Source organism: Diprion similis, chromosome 4 (assembly GCF_021155765.1).
Source record: "Diprion similis isolate iyDipSimi1 chromosome 4, iyDipSimi1.1, whole genome shotgun sequence".
Classification (NCBI taxonomy): domain Eukaryota; kingdom Metazoa; phylum Arthropoda; class Insecta; order Hymenoptera; family Diprionidae; genus Diprion; species Diprion similis.
In genome coordinates, this window is record NC_060108.1 from 17789420 (window position 1) to 17810529 (window position 21110).

Genomic DNA, 21110 nt, shown 5'->3' on the forward strand with positions numbered 1-21110 from the left:
ACTATAGCAATAAGCGTAGCTCGGTAAAATTGTAGTCGAAGCTAAGAGTTTTCAAGAAGTAAATAATAGAAGTAAAGCGCACTTGTAGACACACCATGCGATAACTGGTCAGAACCCAAACTCACCCAAAACACCGAGTCGAAAGTTTATGGAGACGACGATGAGCCGGCCCTGGGCCGCCAAGGCTGTTCCATCCAGAGAATTTCCGGCGCCCCAGGAGTACGAGTCGCCGTGGATGAGAAGCAGCGCGGGAAGAAGGTCCGTCGGATTTCCTGGATAAAAAGTTAAGAAGAAAAAAATATTGGTCAGTAATCGGGGCCCAGAAATTTTGTCAAGTAGGTGAGGAAAAATACGGAATTACGTTGAACTCGAAGGCTAAAGAGGCTCGAGCATTGGACGGTTCTTAATCATTGCATTGTAACATTGCAGCACACATCGAACAATGCTGGGAATGAATGAAAAAAAAAGTAAAATGATTGTCAGTTACAGCGTCCAGATTTAACGCTGACGTATTTCGCATCTTTATCTCCGCCCCTCCCTGCCCCCCGTTTTATTATATATATTTGATATATTTTTCAACAGCACCATAAAATATCCGAGGATAAAAAATCACCCGTCAAAGTAACGAACGACCAGTTTGAGAGTCGGCAAACAGAGCGGGCGGGCTCTTCGCGCGGTTCTTCATTTATCTTCCGGATTTTAAGGGTCGCACCGGTTTATCATTTTTGTCTCCGACCTGCTTCTCCTCTCCGGCTTCCTTATCTCATTCTCTTCACCCTTCTCCGCACTTTTATCCTTCCGACAACACGCGGATAACCAACAAATCTCGCACAACCGAGTCGCGGAATTATCACGAGCGATGATTTCGAATTGACTTCAAACGTCATTTTGCATGAGATCAAAGCTCTACGCTAACTTTCAACTGCGGTTAAATTTATCCCGGCGTGGTCCTGCAGCCGCCGATAAGTCTTGCTAAAAAAGTAATACCTACAAGTTTCGATTTAGCCACCTTTCCAACCTGTTGCTCACCCTGTGTGCACTTCGTTCGCCGCTATACTTTTCCCACGCATACACACCTACGTGTAGCTGTTACCTACAGGTATATATACACTCTGTAGCTGTAGCTTTATCCCGTAGCCTCTGCAGAGGATCAGACGTTCGCCGACGAGGCCATGAACTACCGCTCTGCTTTGCCCCCAAACGAATAAACCTCCGCTGGCCGCTTCGCCGTGTTCCTCCTCCTCCTCCTTCCTCTTTGCTGCAATTTTTATGAGACTAGCAAAGCCCCGGAATCTCGTATCGTATCAACTCCCCCCCCCCCCCCCCCCCATCGCGGAACTTTTGTAGCCACCGACTCAAACGCTCGCCATTTTACATCCCCTCCGATCTTATTGCATGCCACTTGCCTACAATCGATTGGTGAAATTTTTACGCGAAGCGGTTGGAGTTCGAATTACGAATTTAAAACTCCAACATTTTCTTCGATGAATGAAAATTATCCACTTTTAGAGGCTGTTGCAACAATTTTCATCAATCTGTTCGAATTTTACTGTTTATACTGATTTGAGGTATGGGTTTAAGGAGATTATAAATGAATTTTCACTCGCAATCGCGGCGGCCACAGCTTCTCGTAAACTTGGCCCGTATTTTACACAAGCTCATCCGTTGCCGACGGATTTGCTGCCGAACTGGGGATCTGAATAATGGAAGCAAGGAGGGTTCCTATTGATCAAGAAGTTTGCCTCAATCGGCTTACCAGAGCGAATCCAAACGCATCCAGGGTTACTCCGTGATATAGTGCTAATAAAACCTGTCCATACAAATTTGATCAGAAAGTAAATATAGACGGTATTGAATCGTCGTGCTACCGTCAAATGAAAATTCATAGTTTCGATGTACCTCGTATCTTTATCGTGTCAGTAAATAATTCCCATATTTTCTATGGTTCTTTAAAACTTCTTTAAAAATCGAAATCTGATAGTGCAGTATACTACGATTCAAGGTGGCAGCCAATATTTCCAGTCTTTCAAAATGTGTTCGATTCCTTTGCTTTTCTCGTCCCGAAAATGTACTGAATTAAGCGAAGTGACAGCTAGATTGCGTGAAAGCTCGACAATGGGTACCGGAGCAGGCATTGCCGCATGAAAAGCACAACTTGAATAGGAGGATGAACAATTTATTCAGTCCCGAGTTTCGCGGGTACCTACCACTGCCGAGTTTTCGGCTTCTCAATATCGGGAGAATGTGTTACATCAAACATTTGTTTGTTCAGATGTCGGTAGAAAGGGGCGGTTTCGCCTATATACGGGGTGGAATTTTATCCGAGCTTTTATCAGGCTCTGGCCAATCCCCTGAATGACAGCCTCCAAAAATGGCCCGAGGTCAATTCATTTCAGTTGAGTTTCATTCGCTTCGAATGACGGGATTCCCCCGACGATTCTACCGACTAATAAATTCCTTCGAACGAGAGAGCGAGAGAGAGGGAGAGAGAAGGACGCGGAGCACATACGTAGGTATTCAGACCCAACTCTACATACTGAACTCAACTTTTCCTGCGACTCGATTTTAACATCGGCAGAGAATTTTGCCGGCAAAAAAATATTGTGCAAAGTTGGAGAGGTGCGTTCGTCCTGTAGCTTGGAGGGTTGAAATTTAGCGAGACACCCGGTGCATAAGCTCTGGAGGATGGTGCCCAGTTGGATTATTACAAGGGAGAAAGGTAACTCCTCGAGGCTAAGTGCTGGAATGTCCTCTGCATTCCTTGCTTTGAGAAGCGTAGCTTTATACCAGCTACTCCTTCTGCGAACGAGCTTACGAACCGTGAATTAAACGCTTCCAGTTCGCTACTCGAAGTGCGGGGGTCTTTTTAAATCGAGAAGACGCCTTATATCCAGACAAATGGAAACTCCCGAACGGCGTTGATACGCGCACAAAAGAGAGAATGGGACGCGGTGACAGGAGGAAAAAGAGGGAAAATTGAGACCGAGGATAACGCCTTTCTCCATCCCCACCCCCCCCCCCACCCCCACTTCGCATTCCGAGCTGCACTGCGATTCCTCCCTCGGAATATTCCATTGTCCTTCATTTTTTCCCATTCTCGTTTTTTATTCGGCACGCTACAGTAATTGGCTACAACGAGGAGTCCGGATGCTACCAACAACAACACGCGATACATAAAGCCCCGGTTAATCAGTCTCTGAATAATGAATATTTATTCTCGCTTTGGCATAAATACCCCGCTACACAGTCTGCAGGATGGCGGTAGAACGGTTTTCCACTCGCGTTCGGTCCTTCGAATAATTAAACATCTTTGCATCTTCTTATTGTATATCTATATACTAACTACAGACTGTATTGTCCCCTCTTTCGAATGAAACAGATCTCGTTTAAATTTCAATGATTTTCCTTTTATTTTTACTCCTGAAAGTGTTTCGGCTGACTTACCGACTCCTCGCCGTATCAACTTAGCTATTAAATTTCTCTCACCAATTATTACTGAGACATTTATTGAGGGCATTTGTATATAAGTCAACTCCGACAGACGAGGCAGATTAAGACTCAGTCGCGTTGTAATTATTTTCAGAGAAATCTCAACTCCTCCTCTGAACAGGCTGGATAATAATCAGTGACGCGTACGGATGTTCGGACTTTCTGAAACTCATTCCAGTTTAGTCCAATCTCTGAAGTCTAACTTTTGGGAAAACTTTCACTCAAATCTCGCGGCATTATGGTGAATAATGACTTTTAGGATAAAGCAAAAAAAAAAAAAAAAAATCAACTTTCCTCCAACCAGGTGCAGGCAATCCTCCCCATTCATAAAATTCAACCCTCAAAAGTGAATCCCTGTATAATTTGAGCAAAAACTAAGCAAACAAAACAAGACGAAGACGGGGCTCAGTAGAGTTGAAAACTTTGACGTATAGTTTTTCTTCCGAGAAATGTGTAAAGAGAGAGAGAGAGAGAGAGAGAGCTGGTGAATATCTTTGGATAGATTTATCAAAAGTAGCGCCGCGCCGTCGTTTTCCGAATCCGCAGCGATTCATGCCAAGTGAAGATTTTCTTATGAACGTGACTAGTGGAAGTGTTGGCTCCAGTATGTTGTGCTGAAAGGACACGAGGCTACCTCACTCCCGCGGTGCTTGCAGGACTCCCGAGGGACCCAATCGACTGCAATGCACTACGGAATTGAGAGAGCAACGCGTTTCTCGCTTCTGCCAGTTTCTCCGCTGCAGCGCCGGTTCAAAACTGCAACTCCAGTTTACTGCAGCGTCTTCTTACTCCCGGTGCTTCGAGCTCTTAAGTAGTCGGAGTCCGGACCTCGATACTGCAGCCCTGCAGGTCGATATCCTCCGTTTCGAGCCCTCTTCAACTTCCCAGCCATCCACACCCCTGAACCCATACTCAAGACCATCCGTCCCCCGATATCCACCAAGTATGCCAGACGCAATCCAGAGAGAAAGAGAGAGAGAGAGAGAGAGAGAGAGTTCTAACAAGGTGTCGGATGTTTATGCGAGTTACCAAGTAAATATTCTTTAAAACATAAGCGTCTGCAACTTTCAGGCATCTCTCTCACGGTGTCTGTGATAAATGGACCAGTTTTGGTCATATTATTCGACCCAGTTGGGGCCCTATTCGTTATGTGCGATGGGAGAGTACGGTCACAAATGTTACAAAGATACTTTGATCTAAATTAACTACAATTTTTAAATAATAAACTATATCGTCGGTTGAAAACTTCTCTTCGAAACTTGTTCAAAGTTGGATTTTAGTTATGGATGAGTAAGTGACTACATGAATAGTTAGGGTAATCCTAACCGGTCAACTTGGCTGAAGTTCACCCCAGATATTTTTCAAACTCCTCGTAAAGTCTCTTGGTCGTGGAAATGGGCCTCTTGACGTCAATATTCATGTGGAAGCTCTTTATAAAGGCTTTTTTCCGATATTTTTGGCACTTTCTTTAAATCTGGCGATTTTTTACAATATTTAAACAATACCTAAATTTTTTTATTTAGATTTTTAGAACTTATTTTTGAAGCAAAATATCACGTTCGGGGTTAATTTCACCCAGTGTGACCGTTATGCGATTCTACTGAGATGTGACCGATTAGGGTTAACAATTATAAAATTTGACAGGGTTAAAAAAATGTCAGACATCGGAGAGCTGGATCTCTGAGTGAATAACAAGATTTTTTGCAAACTTAACTCTCGGAATAGTCTATGCACCGTCTGAGTATCCTCGTACAAAGTAAAAAAAAGAGACATCAAGTGAATCAAGACAGACATCGAGAAAAGAATGCTGTAAGAAATTTCTTCGACCTTGACTCGAGGTTGTATTGAGATAAGGGGAATGTCACTGGGACCGTAAAAGTTTTTGAAATTAACGTATTTCGAGTACTGCAATCTTGCATGTTTTTCTCTCAGTTTATAATATTAAAGCTTGCATATTATTTCACTTAGCTTCTTTTTTCTTGTCAGGAGTCCACCGCTTACAGTCATACTAAAATGATGTTGGAATTTTAACGTAAAATACAACTTCTGTTACAAAATTTTTTCAACAAGATGAGGCTGCTGTCGAAATTTTATGATACTCAGGATGCTCGTTTGCTGGTGAATCAAATTCAGACCACATTGTGTCGCGATAAATGGAAAAGATAATTTTTCGTAAACATAATTTCATTACGTTTCAATTTTTTGATATTTCAAACGAGCTCGTGAAATTTCATAAAATTTTCACACTGGTTTTACAATGCACTACGTTTGTTTAATACCATTTGAAATATTTTTCAGATCAGTTAACCACTATGCATACTCATGTCAATTCATTTAATACCGTTGAGTAGCAAACGTTTTATACTTTAGTACAAAAGGCGCACGTTCCGTTGTTACTGGGACGAAGTTCTGTACCTAATCTCTTGAATTAGACTAGAAAACACGATTCTGAAATGGCTAAGCCTCTTTAAGCCAGTATACACAAGTTCAGACCCGCAAAACATGTCCCGAATGCAACATGCTTCCAAAGACCTCTTCGTCTCTGCCATATATACCTTCAACCGCGTGGAAAAAGATCCTCGAAAACGCGCTGAGAACTATCCGGCAGTTACAACGTTTCGCTTCAGTAAGAGACAGTCGCGATTAGCCCAGTGGCACTAATCTGGAATCTCATTATCCACACAAATACCCCAACTCGCCACTCGCCAAGAAATCTGTGTTCAAGTTTAGGCAGGAGTCCAAAAATTACTTACATACTAAGCACATCTATAGATAACACTTCACTTCCTACGTGAAATACACACGCTGCGGAATGAAGGATGCAGCGGGAAGGATTGATCGATGCTCCAGGGGATACCGCAGTGTCTGAGACAGGGATAAGCCTCTCGGTAACATCGCCGATCGCTTCTCGCTACAATGAGTACCGAAGTAATCCAGCAACAAGGATTTCCAACCTACGCTCCACCACCCTTTCCTATAACGCGCCACGCCCAGCGTGCAAGCCATTCTTCAGCCCTCTCCGGAGATGAGAAAGGAAAATTAACCTCGAGCCGTTTTACCGCTCGTAAGTAGAACTGCCTCAGGTTCAATTTGATCGCAGTTGCGATTTTTCTCCATCCCCCGTCATGCCCGCTGTTTTTTAACGACCACCTACCTACCTACCTACCTACTTCTTTACGTCATCGCCGAGTAGGTACCTGCACCCGATAATTTCCAGGAGAAAATTGACACCGACGAACAACTGCTCTCGGCTCATTTCATACGAATAGAAAAACAACTGAGCCAAGTCCAACCCTTGTTTTATTGATGCTGAAATTCCGAGTTGGGAATAGAGTACGAGGCGAGCAGGGATCCGACAATTTTCGAGAAACGGAAGTTGCCGAGAATATATCGACTGTCAAGAACGAAAATGTGTTGCACAGAAAATGATAATTTTGGGAAAATACGTAAGTACGTTGAAAAAAATTGTTGCGTCTAAAACTTGCGACGCGTGCTATCAGTCCAACCGTGACGACAATCCATCCCTTTCAACATTCCCCTCGTGCGCATATCGCGTACCTATACCCATGTCGCGTGAAAAATGTTATAATTTATTTTCCTTTCTCTGACAGCAGGAAGGGAGGGGGATGGGGGTGGAAAAGGTGGTGGGGGTGTATTTACACTCTGGCGCTACTGCAGTTCGCAGTTTTTAGTCCTCGGCACTCAGGCGTGATTTAAACGGTTTTTTGTTCGAACATTTCTCGTTTCAGTCGAGTTTAACCGCTTTTTGTAAGTGCTCACTAAGCTGGTAAAAATTGGCGTATAACTGTGCGGAGGTGAAAGTTAGTTAGTTAGCCTGGTTATACCCCCCGAGCTATGCTCCCCTGGCGTAAATTGACTCGTAATAACTTCAACTTCATTATACATAGCCTTGTTGCACGTATTAACAGGCTTTTGTGTAGGTTTATGAACTGGTACAAGACTGCAGAGTGTACAATGTACAATTTACATCCCCTGTGAACGTTGTCAATACGATAAGTCTGACATGCCGGTTACGTTTACGCTCATTTGTCCATAGGGGAAGATCACTTTCCTATTCTTACTATATATGATTTAATCACGTGCGAGGTAATTTCCGGCTACGTCGTCTACAACGACGAGTATAACTACTAATTGTTTCATCGCTCTTTCTTTCTCCTCTCTATACTCTACTCTGTGGATGAGGGTGGTTTTCCAATCGAGAAGATTAAATAGCTTCGCACAGCTCTGCGACACGAAGGAAGGAGGACGACAGATGAGTTATAAAGTCTGAACATAGAGGCTAAATTAACTTAAAGTAGGCTGCGCATACAGCCCAAGAGTTATCTAACGCCGCCGAGCACATATGCTGACTAATGTCAAAAGTTTTCCCTTGATAAACCTTTGCCAGTAGGCACGTGTACCCTAAGTCCTCCGCGCTAATTGTGCAAAGTAGATTACCCGGGAAATTTCCATTCCTATTTACATGTGGATCATAATTAGTTTTTACTTTTTTTATTCCCCCCTCATCCCCAGTTTCTGCCTGTTTAAAAAATACCTCGGTACCAGTTTTCAGGAATCTTTTGTCGTCACGCGTATCGCTGCGATCCTCTGGTTGTAAATATTTTGATGACAACGTGGGGGGATCGACGAATTGCGAACAAGTTCGAAATTGTTGGGAATTAAAGCGGCAGCGCGTAAACAATTATTTATTCAATTACACGGCGTGGTTTATTTAGCGTTCCTCCCAGGGTAACACGTACCCACGCACGGGTAACTCAGACAGAATTCATGTCAGCCAGGAAATTATCTCAACTTAGGGGACGAGAGTTGTAGCGCGTTGTGATGGCAAAAAAAGTGGTGCTTAACTTTTTCGATTGCTGTTTTTTTCATCCCCTCGTATACGTATCTGTATAATTCTCGCGGTCTCTTTTTTTCCCCGGTAACATCGTTAGCTTGGTCATCGTCGACTTCTCTACGTGATCCGCAACAAAGTGGAATAACATAATTCAGTTCTCGGTCAGGGCCGAGCTTGGACGAATGGAAAGACGGTCGATCGGGACGAGAAAAAGCAGAATGACTCGAGAAGGAAAGACCAAGTTCGGGATTCGAAAAGTCTGAGAAGCTGCCTGTCGCAAAGATTTATAATCGAGGGGATAACTTTTGCACAAAAGATCTGCAACTCGCGGTTACCTGCAGACTCCCGCGCAAACTCTCGTCGAGTTACTATCCAGCAAAATCGAAAAAAAGGACTTTAGAGTCTTCCATTTATCGCGTATATGCTTAAGCGAGTATCAACTTTTTAACGTTTAAAATACGGAACTGGAAACCTTGAAATCGAGGCGTATTTTGTGAGCGCAATGAGCTTTGCTTAAAATCAAGACTGCGGCTTACTCGACAAATTTTATCTTTAGCTGTTTGATTTAAACTTAACGAATCCGGAAGCTCGTTAGTTGCACTGCGGTAGGTAAGCCGGTCTTAATGAGTGGCTTTGATAGCAACGCGATCGAAGCTTACATCGTGAAACTACAGCAACTCCAAAAAGGTTTTACCCGTTTTTACCGTTCACTCATATTCGAGGCTCTTAGCGTAAACTGCTCTATCTCAATTTTTCCTCCGCACCTTGTACTTTGCTGCATTACATTTAAGATACACGGTACTATTCGAGAAGAAAATTCATCCCCGTATATACTACTGTCGCGCAAAGTGTGGACGAGTTACGTATAGACTGAGTATTTTCTGTACCATATAAATATATTTCTTGTCTTTAAGTCCTCATATTTTATCAGACAATAGCCTTCAACTTGGAATCTCATTCCTCTTCAATCATTCCACGTACGTAATAAGCTGATATGAATTGAGAACAAGTTTTCCATCAAAGTTAGTTCGTGGACCGCTCCTCTAAAGTTGATGTTTTTGAATCCAGTATTCTTCGGTGGAGAGTAATGGGAGAGTAATTAATCAACATTTTTTTTTTTTCTGTTTTTTCATTACTAATCAATCACCGTCAGCACCTGAATATGGCTAGATACGAGAAGAAAATTATAAAATCAATTTGCGCTCATGTATGTATTACAAACGACATGCTAGGTCCAATTACTTCAGTCTAGAGAACTAAGGTAACGGGTATGAGTTGAGTTGAGAAATGGAGAAAATAAAGCTACAGTCACGCTGTAGGTAATTGTTTCCTGAAACAAGTCCAACGGAAAAAGTTACGTCACTGTCGAGGGTGCAAGCTTTTTGTTACTCGTTGCAGCTCATACATCATCTGCACCAATCGATGATGGTAATCACAGGAGCATTGTCCAAAATCTCATGAAAATTTCCTCCATTACTTATCCGAAAATCTCCTCTTTCCGAATAACTGGATGACTCTATCGAAAAAAGTAAGACAAATTTTTTAATGTAATTGTAAGATTTCTGGTTAATTTGTTTTATTTTTTTGGAAAGTGGCAATCTATGATCAGTAAACTGAAATAAGTTTAAAAAAATCTGAACCTTCGTTCACAACTGTAATACTTATCGTTACTCATGCGGTATTTCGGAAAGCAATCACACCGTTACTGAATCTGAATCTCCCCATTCGTCAACGTCAATTCCGACGTAACCGGTCAATTATTCATTGAATTCCTTCATCCAGAGCAGCAGTATGATTTAGGGCACGTGCTTGTGTACAATCTTGACTAAATGGCAAACGAGAGCATAGCATTAAAAAAAATACAAAGAGAAAAAAAAAATTTGTCAAAGAACTCGACGTGTCCGTGGTCACCCCCCAACTCTCCACGTCGAAGTGATTAAAACCTGCATTGATATTCATACCGGGATGAGAGGGCGTGTAAAGAGGTATAAATAAAGTGTGAACAAGGTGAAAATCCGAGACACGAAAGTACCGGCGACGCGTTCACGAGAATCCCTGCGAATCAAAGGAAGTCTGGTGTCTCACCGTGCGGCGTCCTGGGAACGTAGAGGTTCAAGTAGAGGCAGTCCTCGCTGTGGTTGGTGAGAATGGGGGTTATTTTTTTAAGATAGGCCCGCCTCTGAGCGGACTGAGCATCCTCCGGACGCGGCGGTCTCTGGGGGCAGGCGGGCGGCATGGAGTCGGCGACCCTGGTGCCTCGCCAGGGCGTCGGTGTAACCGGAGGCATGTAACGCAGGGCCCCGGCCGGCGGCGTGGCGTAGGGAACGCCGAGGTAGGCCTCGACGGCGGCGACCCTCGCGATGATTCCGCGTAGCGCTCCGTACCGCGTCCGCACGACCCTGGTCCCGTACTTCTGGCCCTCAGCGAGGGCCGCGACCCCGTTGCTACCGAGGAGGACGACCTGGAGGACGGCGGCGATTCCCAGGGCCCGAAGGACCGCCGGTTTCCATCCCTCCTGCTGTTCTCCGCCGAACGAGGCCCTCTTCTTCCTGGTAGCAGCGCAGGTGGGGGGCGTCCGCATCGCGTCACGCCGCCGCGGGTCTGCCTCCCCGGGTCCCGCATCTGTTTTGGGCCTCGCTGGCCCTCCGTGCAGGATAACCTTCGGATGACCGGATGCCCCCCCGCTGGCCTGTCGCGTCGTACCAAATTTTACGTCTCGGAGAAATATGAGCTTGAGCTTTCGATCCCGTTTGCTCCGAGCCTGATGCCGATACTGCCGACAATGACGAACACAACTTTAACCGATCGAACGGCTTCTGGTTCCAGTCCATTTCCCAGGACTCGCGACCCTGATATGTTTGACGATCCGTTACCGCTCTGCCCTCGAACACTTGGCTGATACTCGCTGAGAGACTTCATCGGCGACGTGGTGGTTGCTTGATCACGTTTCGGTCACTGTTACTTCATCCGATCATCTCTCTCTCTCTCTCTCTCTCTTTCTCTCTCTCGACGATTTCTCGCCGTCAACTTTCGCGATGCTACTTCATCTAACGGGGGGTGGGATTAGTCTGTCATCTGGGGAAGCCCATGCTGGAGACCCAAGCTATCAATTCCTGTATCAATTCGTTAAGAGCGGCTGCGAGGAGGCAGCATATCGGAAGATCCGGCACAAGTGCTTTTTCGCCAAAGCGAAGTCTGCGATAATCGGTATCCTCCACCCCACACTGTCAAGGTGTCACGTTCCAACTCCAAAGTGCTCAAGCTCCGTTGTGCAATTCCGTGACACAACCGTCCTCCGGAGTACGGACCAGATCGTCAAGTCCGGTGTACCGTCGTAAAGAGCCTCGTATACGCGTTACGTCCGTTCGACGAAACGAGGTGAGGAACAGACAGTTTCGGATTTATCACCGCCTACTCTCTATCCTCTGCGTCAAATCCTTGAATAGCACGATTTCGAAATGTTCGTTAGGATCAAGTTGTCGATTCTCGTTGTCGTTAGAGAAACTCAAGGATCACTCCTGACTAAACCGAGCGATAAAACTTGGCTGAGCAAAAACACCGGGGGGATAAACAGGTCCAATTCCTTGCACAGGAGCAACAGCTTGCCAAGTAGAAACACTCCAAGTTAGGGCCAGTCAAGTTAGTGTGACAAAAAAATGTGTGAAATCCCGACAGGAAGGCGGCGGTCAAGGAGACGAATCACCTGGCAAGCTTCATCCATCAACAACTCTGTTCTCTCAAACTTGGACGAACAACAACCACAATATCCTTTCCCGCGTCGATCCGCACATTACGAAACTACGACACTGTCCCGCGACTATCATGTTCGTAAAGAACGATAATTTACTTGCAAAAGTTTCTTTCTTTCTTTCATCTAACTTGTCCCCAGCGATTCCACGCTCTCAAATCCTTTCCCCGTTTTCCTTCTATACTGCCACTCGCAGGAGCGACTGCCGGACTCGAAACTCGTCAACAGCTGCGTGCGGAGTTCGACGCCGGATTTACCACCCTCGGCCTGTGCAGATACCGCGTAAGTGCGGCTCGCCCCGTCGACGACACCCTGTTCGAGACGTATTCGCCCAGGGTCTACTGGCGCGAACCGGCGCGAGCCACCGGGTCTCACAGGGCGCTTTAGGGCGCCGGGACGCGAGCGTCGGGGCGCCGGGGTTCAGGGCGCAGACGCGCAAACCATCCCCTGGTCGGCATCCGATCGATAACTCGACGGCAGACCCTGACTCATCTCGCCTCTCCCTCGCTCCCTCATCTCTTACCCGAACCGCTGAAGGACGCTGTTCCTTGAAGCCAGCCAGCCAGCCAGCCATCCAGCCATCCAGTCAGCCTCATCCTGCTGCCTGCCGTGCCTTCGACGCGATTCGGCCTGGGCTTCCTTCCTTCGACGCCCGACGCTGGGTTACACTGCTAAAACTTAGACCATATATAGGGATTTCCAGTCGGTACCTACGCACCGCCAATGTCGGAACAGACGGGCTCTTAGCTTTCGCTTTAACTTCGTCTGAATGGTATTTCAACAATGGGGGGAAAATATACTTGGGGTAACAACATCCTCGAGTTAGAGCCTCGTAAAGCATCTTTGTCACGGTGACATGCATTATGCCAGAATGATGAAATTTTCAGAACACTCGCCCCGCTTACCTCTTATCGGGTTGCTTGTTGCTTTGTACGCTATTGGACTCCCATACGGCTGACAGATTTCTTTTTTTATCGGACATTCCCCGTTATTTACAAATTACGCTTGAGAAAGAAATGAAAATAAAAAATATTTCACCGTTCGATAATCTACTGCGGTTTAATCGAGGAATACCTTTTTTTACCCTATTTATCCACTTCTCGTCAAACAGACTCGTCGAAAAAGGGGTGACAGATAACACAGTAGTTCAAGCAGCTGCCGTTGTCGGCTATGCCTATTGTATCGAAAACGGTTTTTCTGAGATATTAGGGGTTTCTTGGGTAGGGGGAGGGGAGGGGGGTGAAAAAACGGCATTCATAAATTTCAAAGCGTTTTGCAACGCGCGAGGCGTGAGTTTGACAGTCCTTTTTGCAGTCAATAGCATTTCTCAAGTGATATCGAGAGTCGAAGGATGGCGGGAACGAAATTATTTTATAAATTGAGATACGACTTTTTTTCTTTAAAAATTGTATCGCTGAAACCGATGTGAATCCGATAACTTGCGATGATCGATGTGCCAAGCCCGAAAAAAAATTACTAATATTCATTTTTTAAATAAAATAATTACGAGACAGTAAGTCAATGTACTCAATAGGCTAAAAATGTTTCTCCCTTCGTTTTTTGCACGTACAAATTTGACATCGGACTAAAGCATACTCAGCTCCGCTTCGCAGACTTGTTTTGGTACGGGCATGGCACCGTAAGAGAGATGTCCGACCCCACGTAAAAACAAAATAGAAAAAGACCAACAGCAATGCCGTTTTTCATACCTTGAGAAATACGAGTCGTTTAAAAACCCGAATCGTTCGTATTTCGTCCGTTGAAGAACGCTTTGAAACTCGGTGACATAAATTGTTTTTTTTTTGCTCTCTCTTTTTTCTTTATCACTCTCCTGTTGGTTGAAAAAAAATCTCAAGAATCCTGGGGAATAACCGTTTTCTTCGGACATGCCGCCATGTTGAACAATCTTGAATTATGAAACTAACCATTCTTTGCGTTGAAAAAATTGACGGAGAATTTTTTTTTTTTTTTTTTAAATAATGATAAGAAATCGCATTTTCAGTAGAAATTTTTTGAATCTTATTCTGAATTCGGTTTCAAAGGACTAGGAAACAATTCTAATTATTGAAAGCATTCGGACCATTATCAAAAGAGATTTTTTCATCGTACTGACAAGAGTGAAATGATTTGAATTGTATTGCGAACATGAAAAGGTTCAGGAATACTTATTATTTCCATATCCAGATAGCTAGTACACTGCTCCAGCGTAATAATCACGTGGGAAAAACGTCACTTTGGCTATAGATTCATTCCATACACATAAAAGTGTTCGTTTTTTCAGTGTTTTTTGACGCCATTCGATAAAAAAGCTTTGCTGCTCATCGAACAGTTAACACAAGCCATCCCAGACCGTTTGCATCTCAACACTGCAGGATCATCATTCTTAATTTTTATATAAGACTGAAGCTAGCAGGGAAGGAATAACGAATCGTAATTTCGGCTCGTCCTCATTATTCCCATATTCTTCTCTAGCGATTCATCCTTATTAAACCTTTCACTGCAGCAGTCTCACCTCACCCTCTTCATAATTCCTCGCGCTTTTAACCGAGCATCTTCTCTTCTCTCCTCTGGTCTTTTCTTACTTTTATAAATTTCTCAATTCCACTTTCATAGTCTCGCTTTATACAAACTGCAAGAGAGTTGGGAAAAGGAGGAAAGTGCCTCAGTCACCTGTAAATAAGTTAAGGTAAACCCTACCTGTGGGTTTAAATATGATACGAGGAAAGATTGGGGCTCGAACGAATAGAATTTCCCGCTGTCTTTAACAATAATAGTGAATCCTCAGACGTACCGATGTTCCATCGCTTCGCGTCCATTCACACAGTTTTAACATTCAAGGAAAAAATACCTACAGATTAATTGTTAGTCGCACAATTGTTTCGCATCTTGTTTCCGATGAAAGAATCTGATTCTTCCAAACCAGGTAATAAGAAGAAATCCAAGGAGACGAAAGTAGCCTCTTCTTATAGAAACACTCTTAATCGAACCCTTCCAATCTCGCGATCATTTGGTTATGTATCAATGTAGGTCACACTCTGGGCAAGCCTGCCTATGAATAGGTATCGCTTTATCGCAAGCGTCGTTGCGTCGCTACCACACGAGTTGAGAGGAATGATCGGCGCCGAGACGAGGCTCTGGGTAGTTTATTTTTTACATTACTCTAGCCTGGGATAGAAATTATTTACCTCGTTAAATGGAAACTATCGTTACATCACGCCGACTCTGAAAATTAGGTCACGAATTTATGGCTGTATAAATGATTATACCGTATACAGATACTAATCGAATCTTCGCACTTATGTAACCACCATGTGTGCGTAATTTTATGGCAATGGCTTTAGTTTTTTTTTTTTTTTTTTTTTTTGACGTAAATCGGCAATTTCTTTAGTTATTTTTCTTTACTTTTAACGATTTAAATCAAATTCTTTGGATTATCCTACACGTCTTTGGAAAGTCTTGAAATTGGAGGCTGCAGTTAAGCTGCAAGAGAACGACAGGAAAAAAAGTGGGTTTCCTTGTTTCTGAAGCACTACAATAGGTACTGTTTCTTCTTTTTTTTTTCTATTCATTTTTTATTTTTTAATCACAAAGCTGAGCGTCGGCTGCCGGTTTAGTTCAGCTAGAATGCTCTACATTCTATATACATATGTGCATGTAACGTGTGTACGATGTACATAGAAGCGTATTACGTGCACTCGTTGACCTGGAAAGTATTATATGGAATCTTTGAGATATATAACATAAAATGGAGTAATATTCCCGAGTATACCTTGGACCTTTATATTAATATTAATTAAAACGAACCTTGTGAAGGGTCTGGGTAATGAACGGGTTCAGATTGTGGTGTGGTGGTGCAAGAAGAGGTGGAAAATGGAATAAGAAGAAATAGAACACCGCTGTTAAGGTGCAATATCAAAAGGATAGTGGAAGAAGAAAACGAGAGGAAAATATTGAAGTTTCAATCATTAAACTGACGTTTGAACAGTTTCGTCCTTAATTTCTTATACCTTGTAAAATATTTACCCGGCAGTTTAAACCACACGGTTTAACGTATACATATACCTACTGCGTCTAGAGATGAAAAAACAAACAAACCACTTTTTCCAAACAATACGACCAACTTGCAGGATAACTTTCCCGGAATAAGTTTTTACTTGATGGAAAACTTTACCCGGTATACGTATACACACATTCTTCCTTCAAAGTTCTCAACATTTCGGATAGGATTTTCATAAAACTTGCTCGATAAGAATTACATCACGCATCATACCTCCTTCACGTATCACAGACGCGTATAAATCCATGTCCTACGTCGACGATACGGACAACTCTGCTGATCAAATTCTGTGAAAGATTTAAATCTCGGATGTTTAGTTCAATTTTAATTCACCGATGTTTTTCCGCTCTTTGGTACGTACACACGTAACTTTGCGGAATATTTAAAGTCAGGTAGTTCCGGATATACGCCAATTTCCGTTTCCGTTTTTACCTGCCTCGAAAGAACCCCCGAGTTATTGTTATACCTGCCACTAAGCCTTGAGGATTGATGGTCACGTTTACGTTTTAGGAGTTTCCCGGGCTGTTGGGCTAATAATCACCATTCGCTTTACCGTAGCGGTCTGCTAATTGCACTCACAAATATCGCTGGCCATTTACCAATCGTTGCCCCGAACTTGAAGAGACACGTTAAAACTCCCCGTTAAATCGTTTACTTTCGCACTGACTGTCCTAGGCCATCCTTCGGTGCTGATCGACCCATCGAAAGTTTTTCTGGTTTGATTTTCGGGCCAATGCGTTTCGGAAAAATACGTGAAAAACGACACGCTCACAGTTTCACATCGGATACAATCATATTTTGACTCAGGTCAACACGTGGAAAAAAACAGAAGCTAAATGGTGTGTGTAAAATCTGGAATAAAATTTTGAATAGTTTCTTTTTAAACTGCGGTGTATCGGTTGACCGGATAACAAAGACTGCTGCAAGTGAATGAATAAACAAAAGGAACCGTCGTAGTGAGATAAGAAGAAATTATAGAGAGAAAAGAGCAACCACTTGTTCGGCGATCAAAGAGATCGCCTTAAGTTACCCGGGCGACGATTATACCTCGGAATGTTTTTGATCCTTCTACTTATCTCGGCGGTTCATCTGCCGGAAATTGTGCGAGGAGCCGATGCTGAAGTTGGAGCAATCACGGCTCCATTGGCGTTGGTTAAGGCGACCCTTAAGTCGTGGTACTTGATGTACACCTTCTACCGGGAAGAAATCAACTTGAGCTATTGTTGGGTAGATTATTTCTTGGATATTCCAACCCTCATGGATACTCTGGCCGATGTTCAAGTGCGCAAAATCAATCCTGACTCTCCGTCGCTGCTGGAGAAATTCCTAAACGATGGTTCCAGCCCGGTGTCATCCATCCCGAATAAAAAATCCGACACGGAGGAGCTCGTCATCGACTGGGAAAACGTCGACAGTGATAAATATTCTACGGGGAATCGCGAAAATGACGATCACGATAGTGGAAGTGGAAGTGGAAGTGGACTACCTCGTCGCCTGGAGGACCATTACTCTCAAGAAACAGGAAATGCCAGCCCGGAATGGGACGCCGAGGACGACAATGCCGGTCAATTTACCCGGAATCAGGAACCGTACAACAACCCAATTTCTACCCAGGCTGGGCAACTCACCACCGATGAAAATTCAACCCGACACATTTATCCCATCGAGCATTACCCGGAAGAAGATGATCGCTCTTCGGACCATGGTTCTCGGGCACTGACGACAGGCCCAAAGGACCTGCTCATTGCCCTGCTGGGCCTTAATCTACCTCGTCAAGGCGGGCCGCTTATGGTTAACGGGAGAACGAACCCAACGATATTGGCTTTGGCCAGACTGATCGCCGCCTTCTTTAAACTCGGACGCCAGGTGATGCAGACCATAGAAAGTAGGAGCTACTTGGCCTGCACCAAGGACTATGTTTTTTCCCAGTTATTCCGATGGATAACCTCGTAAAGGCTGCTGCAAGATAAGAGTTAGTTCGTCGATGTATACTTTTCTCTCTTTGTTGAGGGAGATTGATGGATTGTTTTCTCTTACTACAAGAAGAGGAGATACAGTTTCGTCAACGAGTCCTCTGGAGTGATACAATATTGGATATAATCTGTGTGCAAAGTGCTGAGACTTTTTCTATACCTTTAGATATTAACGATTATTTCAATCAGAATTTTAAAGATATTTACACATTTTGTCACGATTTTTCGACTACACCGAGATTCTTATAGCTTGATAAAAATATCGAACTTCTGTCGCTTCGTTTTGATAACATTCCGTCGTTCCACGAAATTTCAAATTGCTTCCTCCATCCACATATCTCTGGATTCTTTTTGTCTTTTTACATGAAATATTTTATCATTTTCATCCTCCTACGCTTCTATACCGACTGTAGAAAAGATATCGTACAAGCAGCTTTTCACGTCAGCTGCTACGAGACGGTGATTTTTCTCTCGGTGTTACGGATTTCACATTCAAAATTTACATCTACTTTTGTGCATTATTATACCAACCTATGCCATTTACGCGATATGAATATAAGCCAAAAATAAAGCAACAATTTTTTATTTCCTACGCTGATATTTTTATTAATATTCAACTGTACGAGGTGGAGTGTTTGAATTTTTTTCTTTTCCAAAAGAAAGCCTGGAGATTCAGTAAACAAAAACCGAGGGTGATTGAAGCTGAAGCAGGTATATATATCTCAGTGCATAGCCACTACGCTAGCCGGAGAAATGATTATGAAAGTATAAGGCGGTATCATAGAGAGAGGGTGTAAGATAGGAGATGGCAATTTAGATCCTTTGAAAGGCTTTCATTCAAAGCGTTGCCAGAGTTATATAATGCCCGATGTGTACCCTAGGAAATTGCGACCTCTCAAGAAGAAAAGAACCACTTATCGCCCCCTCGTTAATATTCAATTCCTAATTACCTGCATATTCTTCTCGGTGGTAAACGAGAAGGAACAGAAGAAGAGGAAGTGAGTAAAGGGGAAAAAAATATAAAAAAATAAAAAAATACATATCATGGCCACCAACCCTGCAAATGAGTTTCTTGTACACACGAGGGCTTTCTCTCTCTTCATCAGAACTGAAGTGAACCCCGCGTTATATGTACCTACCTACGTCACTCGAACAAAGCGCAACCTTTGCCTCTCATCATCCATTTCATAGTCCCATACGTATAGCCAGCCTCGTGCCCGTACACAGCATGACGTATTCCTTTGACGGAAATGGTTTTCTGCATTGAATTCTTGAATAAGTGCAGTCGGTCTCGTTTACTTTCTTACCCCTGAATTCTCCGCAGGTACCCCCACCGCATATCACTCGCAATAACGGACGGTATTGCGATGATAAAAATTCGAGTGTTATATACCGCATCAGAGAGGGAGGAAGATAGGTGGTGGTAGTAGTATATTCTTCCCAGGGAAAAATATCTATACGATTCCTAATATACCTACCCGTAGCCGTGGTTGAGGCTTGAGGGTTGAGGGTTGAGGGTTGAGGGTTGAGGGTTGAAAAGAGAAGTGGAGAGGCAGAAAAGGGAGGAAACACCTCCATCCGAGAGAACTGAGGGGCAGGGAACGCGCTAAGGAAGTGGAAACGACGGGGCTCGAAGGTATATATGTATAGCGATGAGAACGGAATCTATCGTCTCTCTCATTAGAGCCTGAAATATTTCGGGAATTCGTGATGAGGATAGCTTCAGCTACGTTTCGAGATCGTATTTTCGATCCTACGGCCTTGCCTCCGTAGTCGGACCAAGTACACACGGTTAACCCTAACTCGCCATCCCCTTATCGTTCGACATAAATAAAACATTGTCTGTAGAATCTTTTTTTAATACGGCTAGTTACCTCACTCGTTATATAATATATCGTATATTTATATGCATTGTGAAAAATATTTCAATGTAGACTTCCACAGACCACGATTTGGTCTCAATTTAACCTTAATATATCGCTTTAAAATCTTACCTGACTTCGTTCGATGGTAAGAAAATTTATCCAATTTTAAGGTTTATTCAACCCCCTTATGACTAAGACATATAGCTAATTTTATTTCAGTCCCGCGTGCATGCAGAGTCGCCGACTTTATACGTTAGTATAAAATTACTATACACCGGGGTGAAAATTGATGGTGAAAATTGAAAGCGAGTTATTTCGGGGCGGCAGTTCGCGGGTATCAACGCCGATCCTGGATTGCCCTAGCCCTCGGCGAGAAGAGCTCCTGGTTTCCTAGAAGCGTGCAATAAACCGGTATAGGAAATACGGGGGGAATAGGGAATAGGGAATAGGGAATAGGGAAGTAATAGCTGCGGGGGGTGCCGGCGCGCCCCTCAACTTCGTTTCGCTTTCCGCGCGATGGAGTCGCTGATTCGGCTAATGTCATCATCCCTACTGACACGTGGAATGTGATCCGGCGAAGGCGACGCCACCACGGCGTGTCTCTTCGCCTGGGAACTGGGAAGACGTGGGGATATTTTACCAAACTGCGGCACTCCGCGGGGCGAGGGGGGTTACGACGATAAGAGGCCCGCCCGAAACTCCATGCTAACAATCTCGCGCAATTACTGGTACATTTTCGTCTGTCCCCGAAAGCTGCTAATCATGAATTAGGAACAAACTTAGCTTAGCTTGGATACAAAATTACAGGGAACAAGATCATTAGTTTAGAGATTCGATATAGTGATGTTGTTAATTGAGCAAGAAGAAGAATAATAAAGACGTGATTCGAAAACGGGGGATTTTGTTGGAAAACAAATATTAGAAAATTATTTGGTAAAGAAATATTTACTTTTTTTATTTTTATCCCCGCAACGTCAAAATCGTATATACGTATAAAGTCAATTTTTGATGTAGGATTCTCTACAAATTCTCTGAAATAAATTTGTACTTTAACATTAATGTATGTTCTTCACTTCTACATTATTTCTCGATTATAGCCTTATTTTGCATGAAACATTTTTGT

General features: G+C 43.6%; 1 protein-coding gene across 3 annotated transcripts in view; it reads right to left on the reverse strand.

The window, feature by feature from the left end:
• Positions 1–12171, reverse strand: part of LOC124406124 (neuroligin-1-like) — a 36209-nt gene extending 24038 nt beyond the window's left edge. For 2 of the 3 annotated variants that reach the window (XM_046881511.1, XM_046881509.1), the window contains exons 1-2: positions 10430–12171; positions 126–272 (exon numbers count right to left, since the gene is read on the reverse strand). In XM_046881511.1, the coding sequence (XP_046737467.1) occupies positions 126–272; positions 10430–10925 (643 nt within the window). In that variant the 5' untranslated portion in view covers positions 10926–12171. The remainder of the gene's footprint in view (positions 1–125; positions 273–10429) is intronic. The other variant, XM_046881510.1, reaches the window with a different exon arrangement.
• Between the last annotated feature and the right edge of the window lie 8939 nt (positions 12172–21110).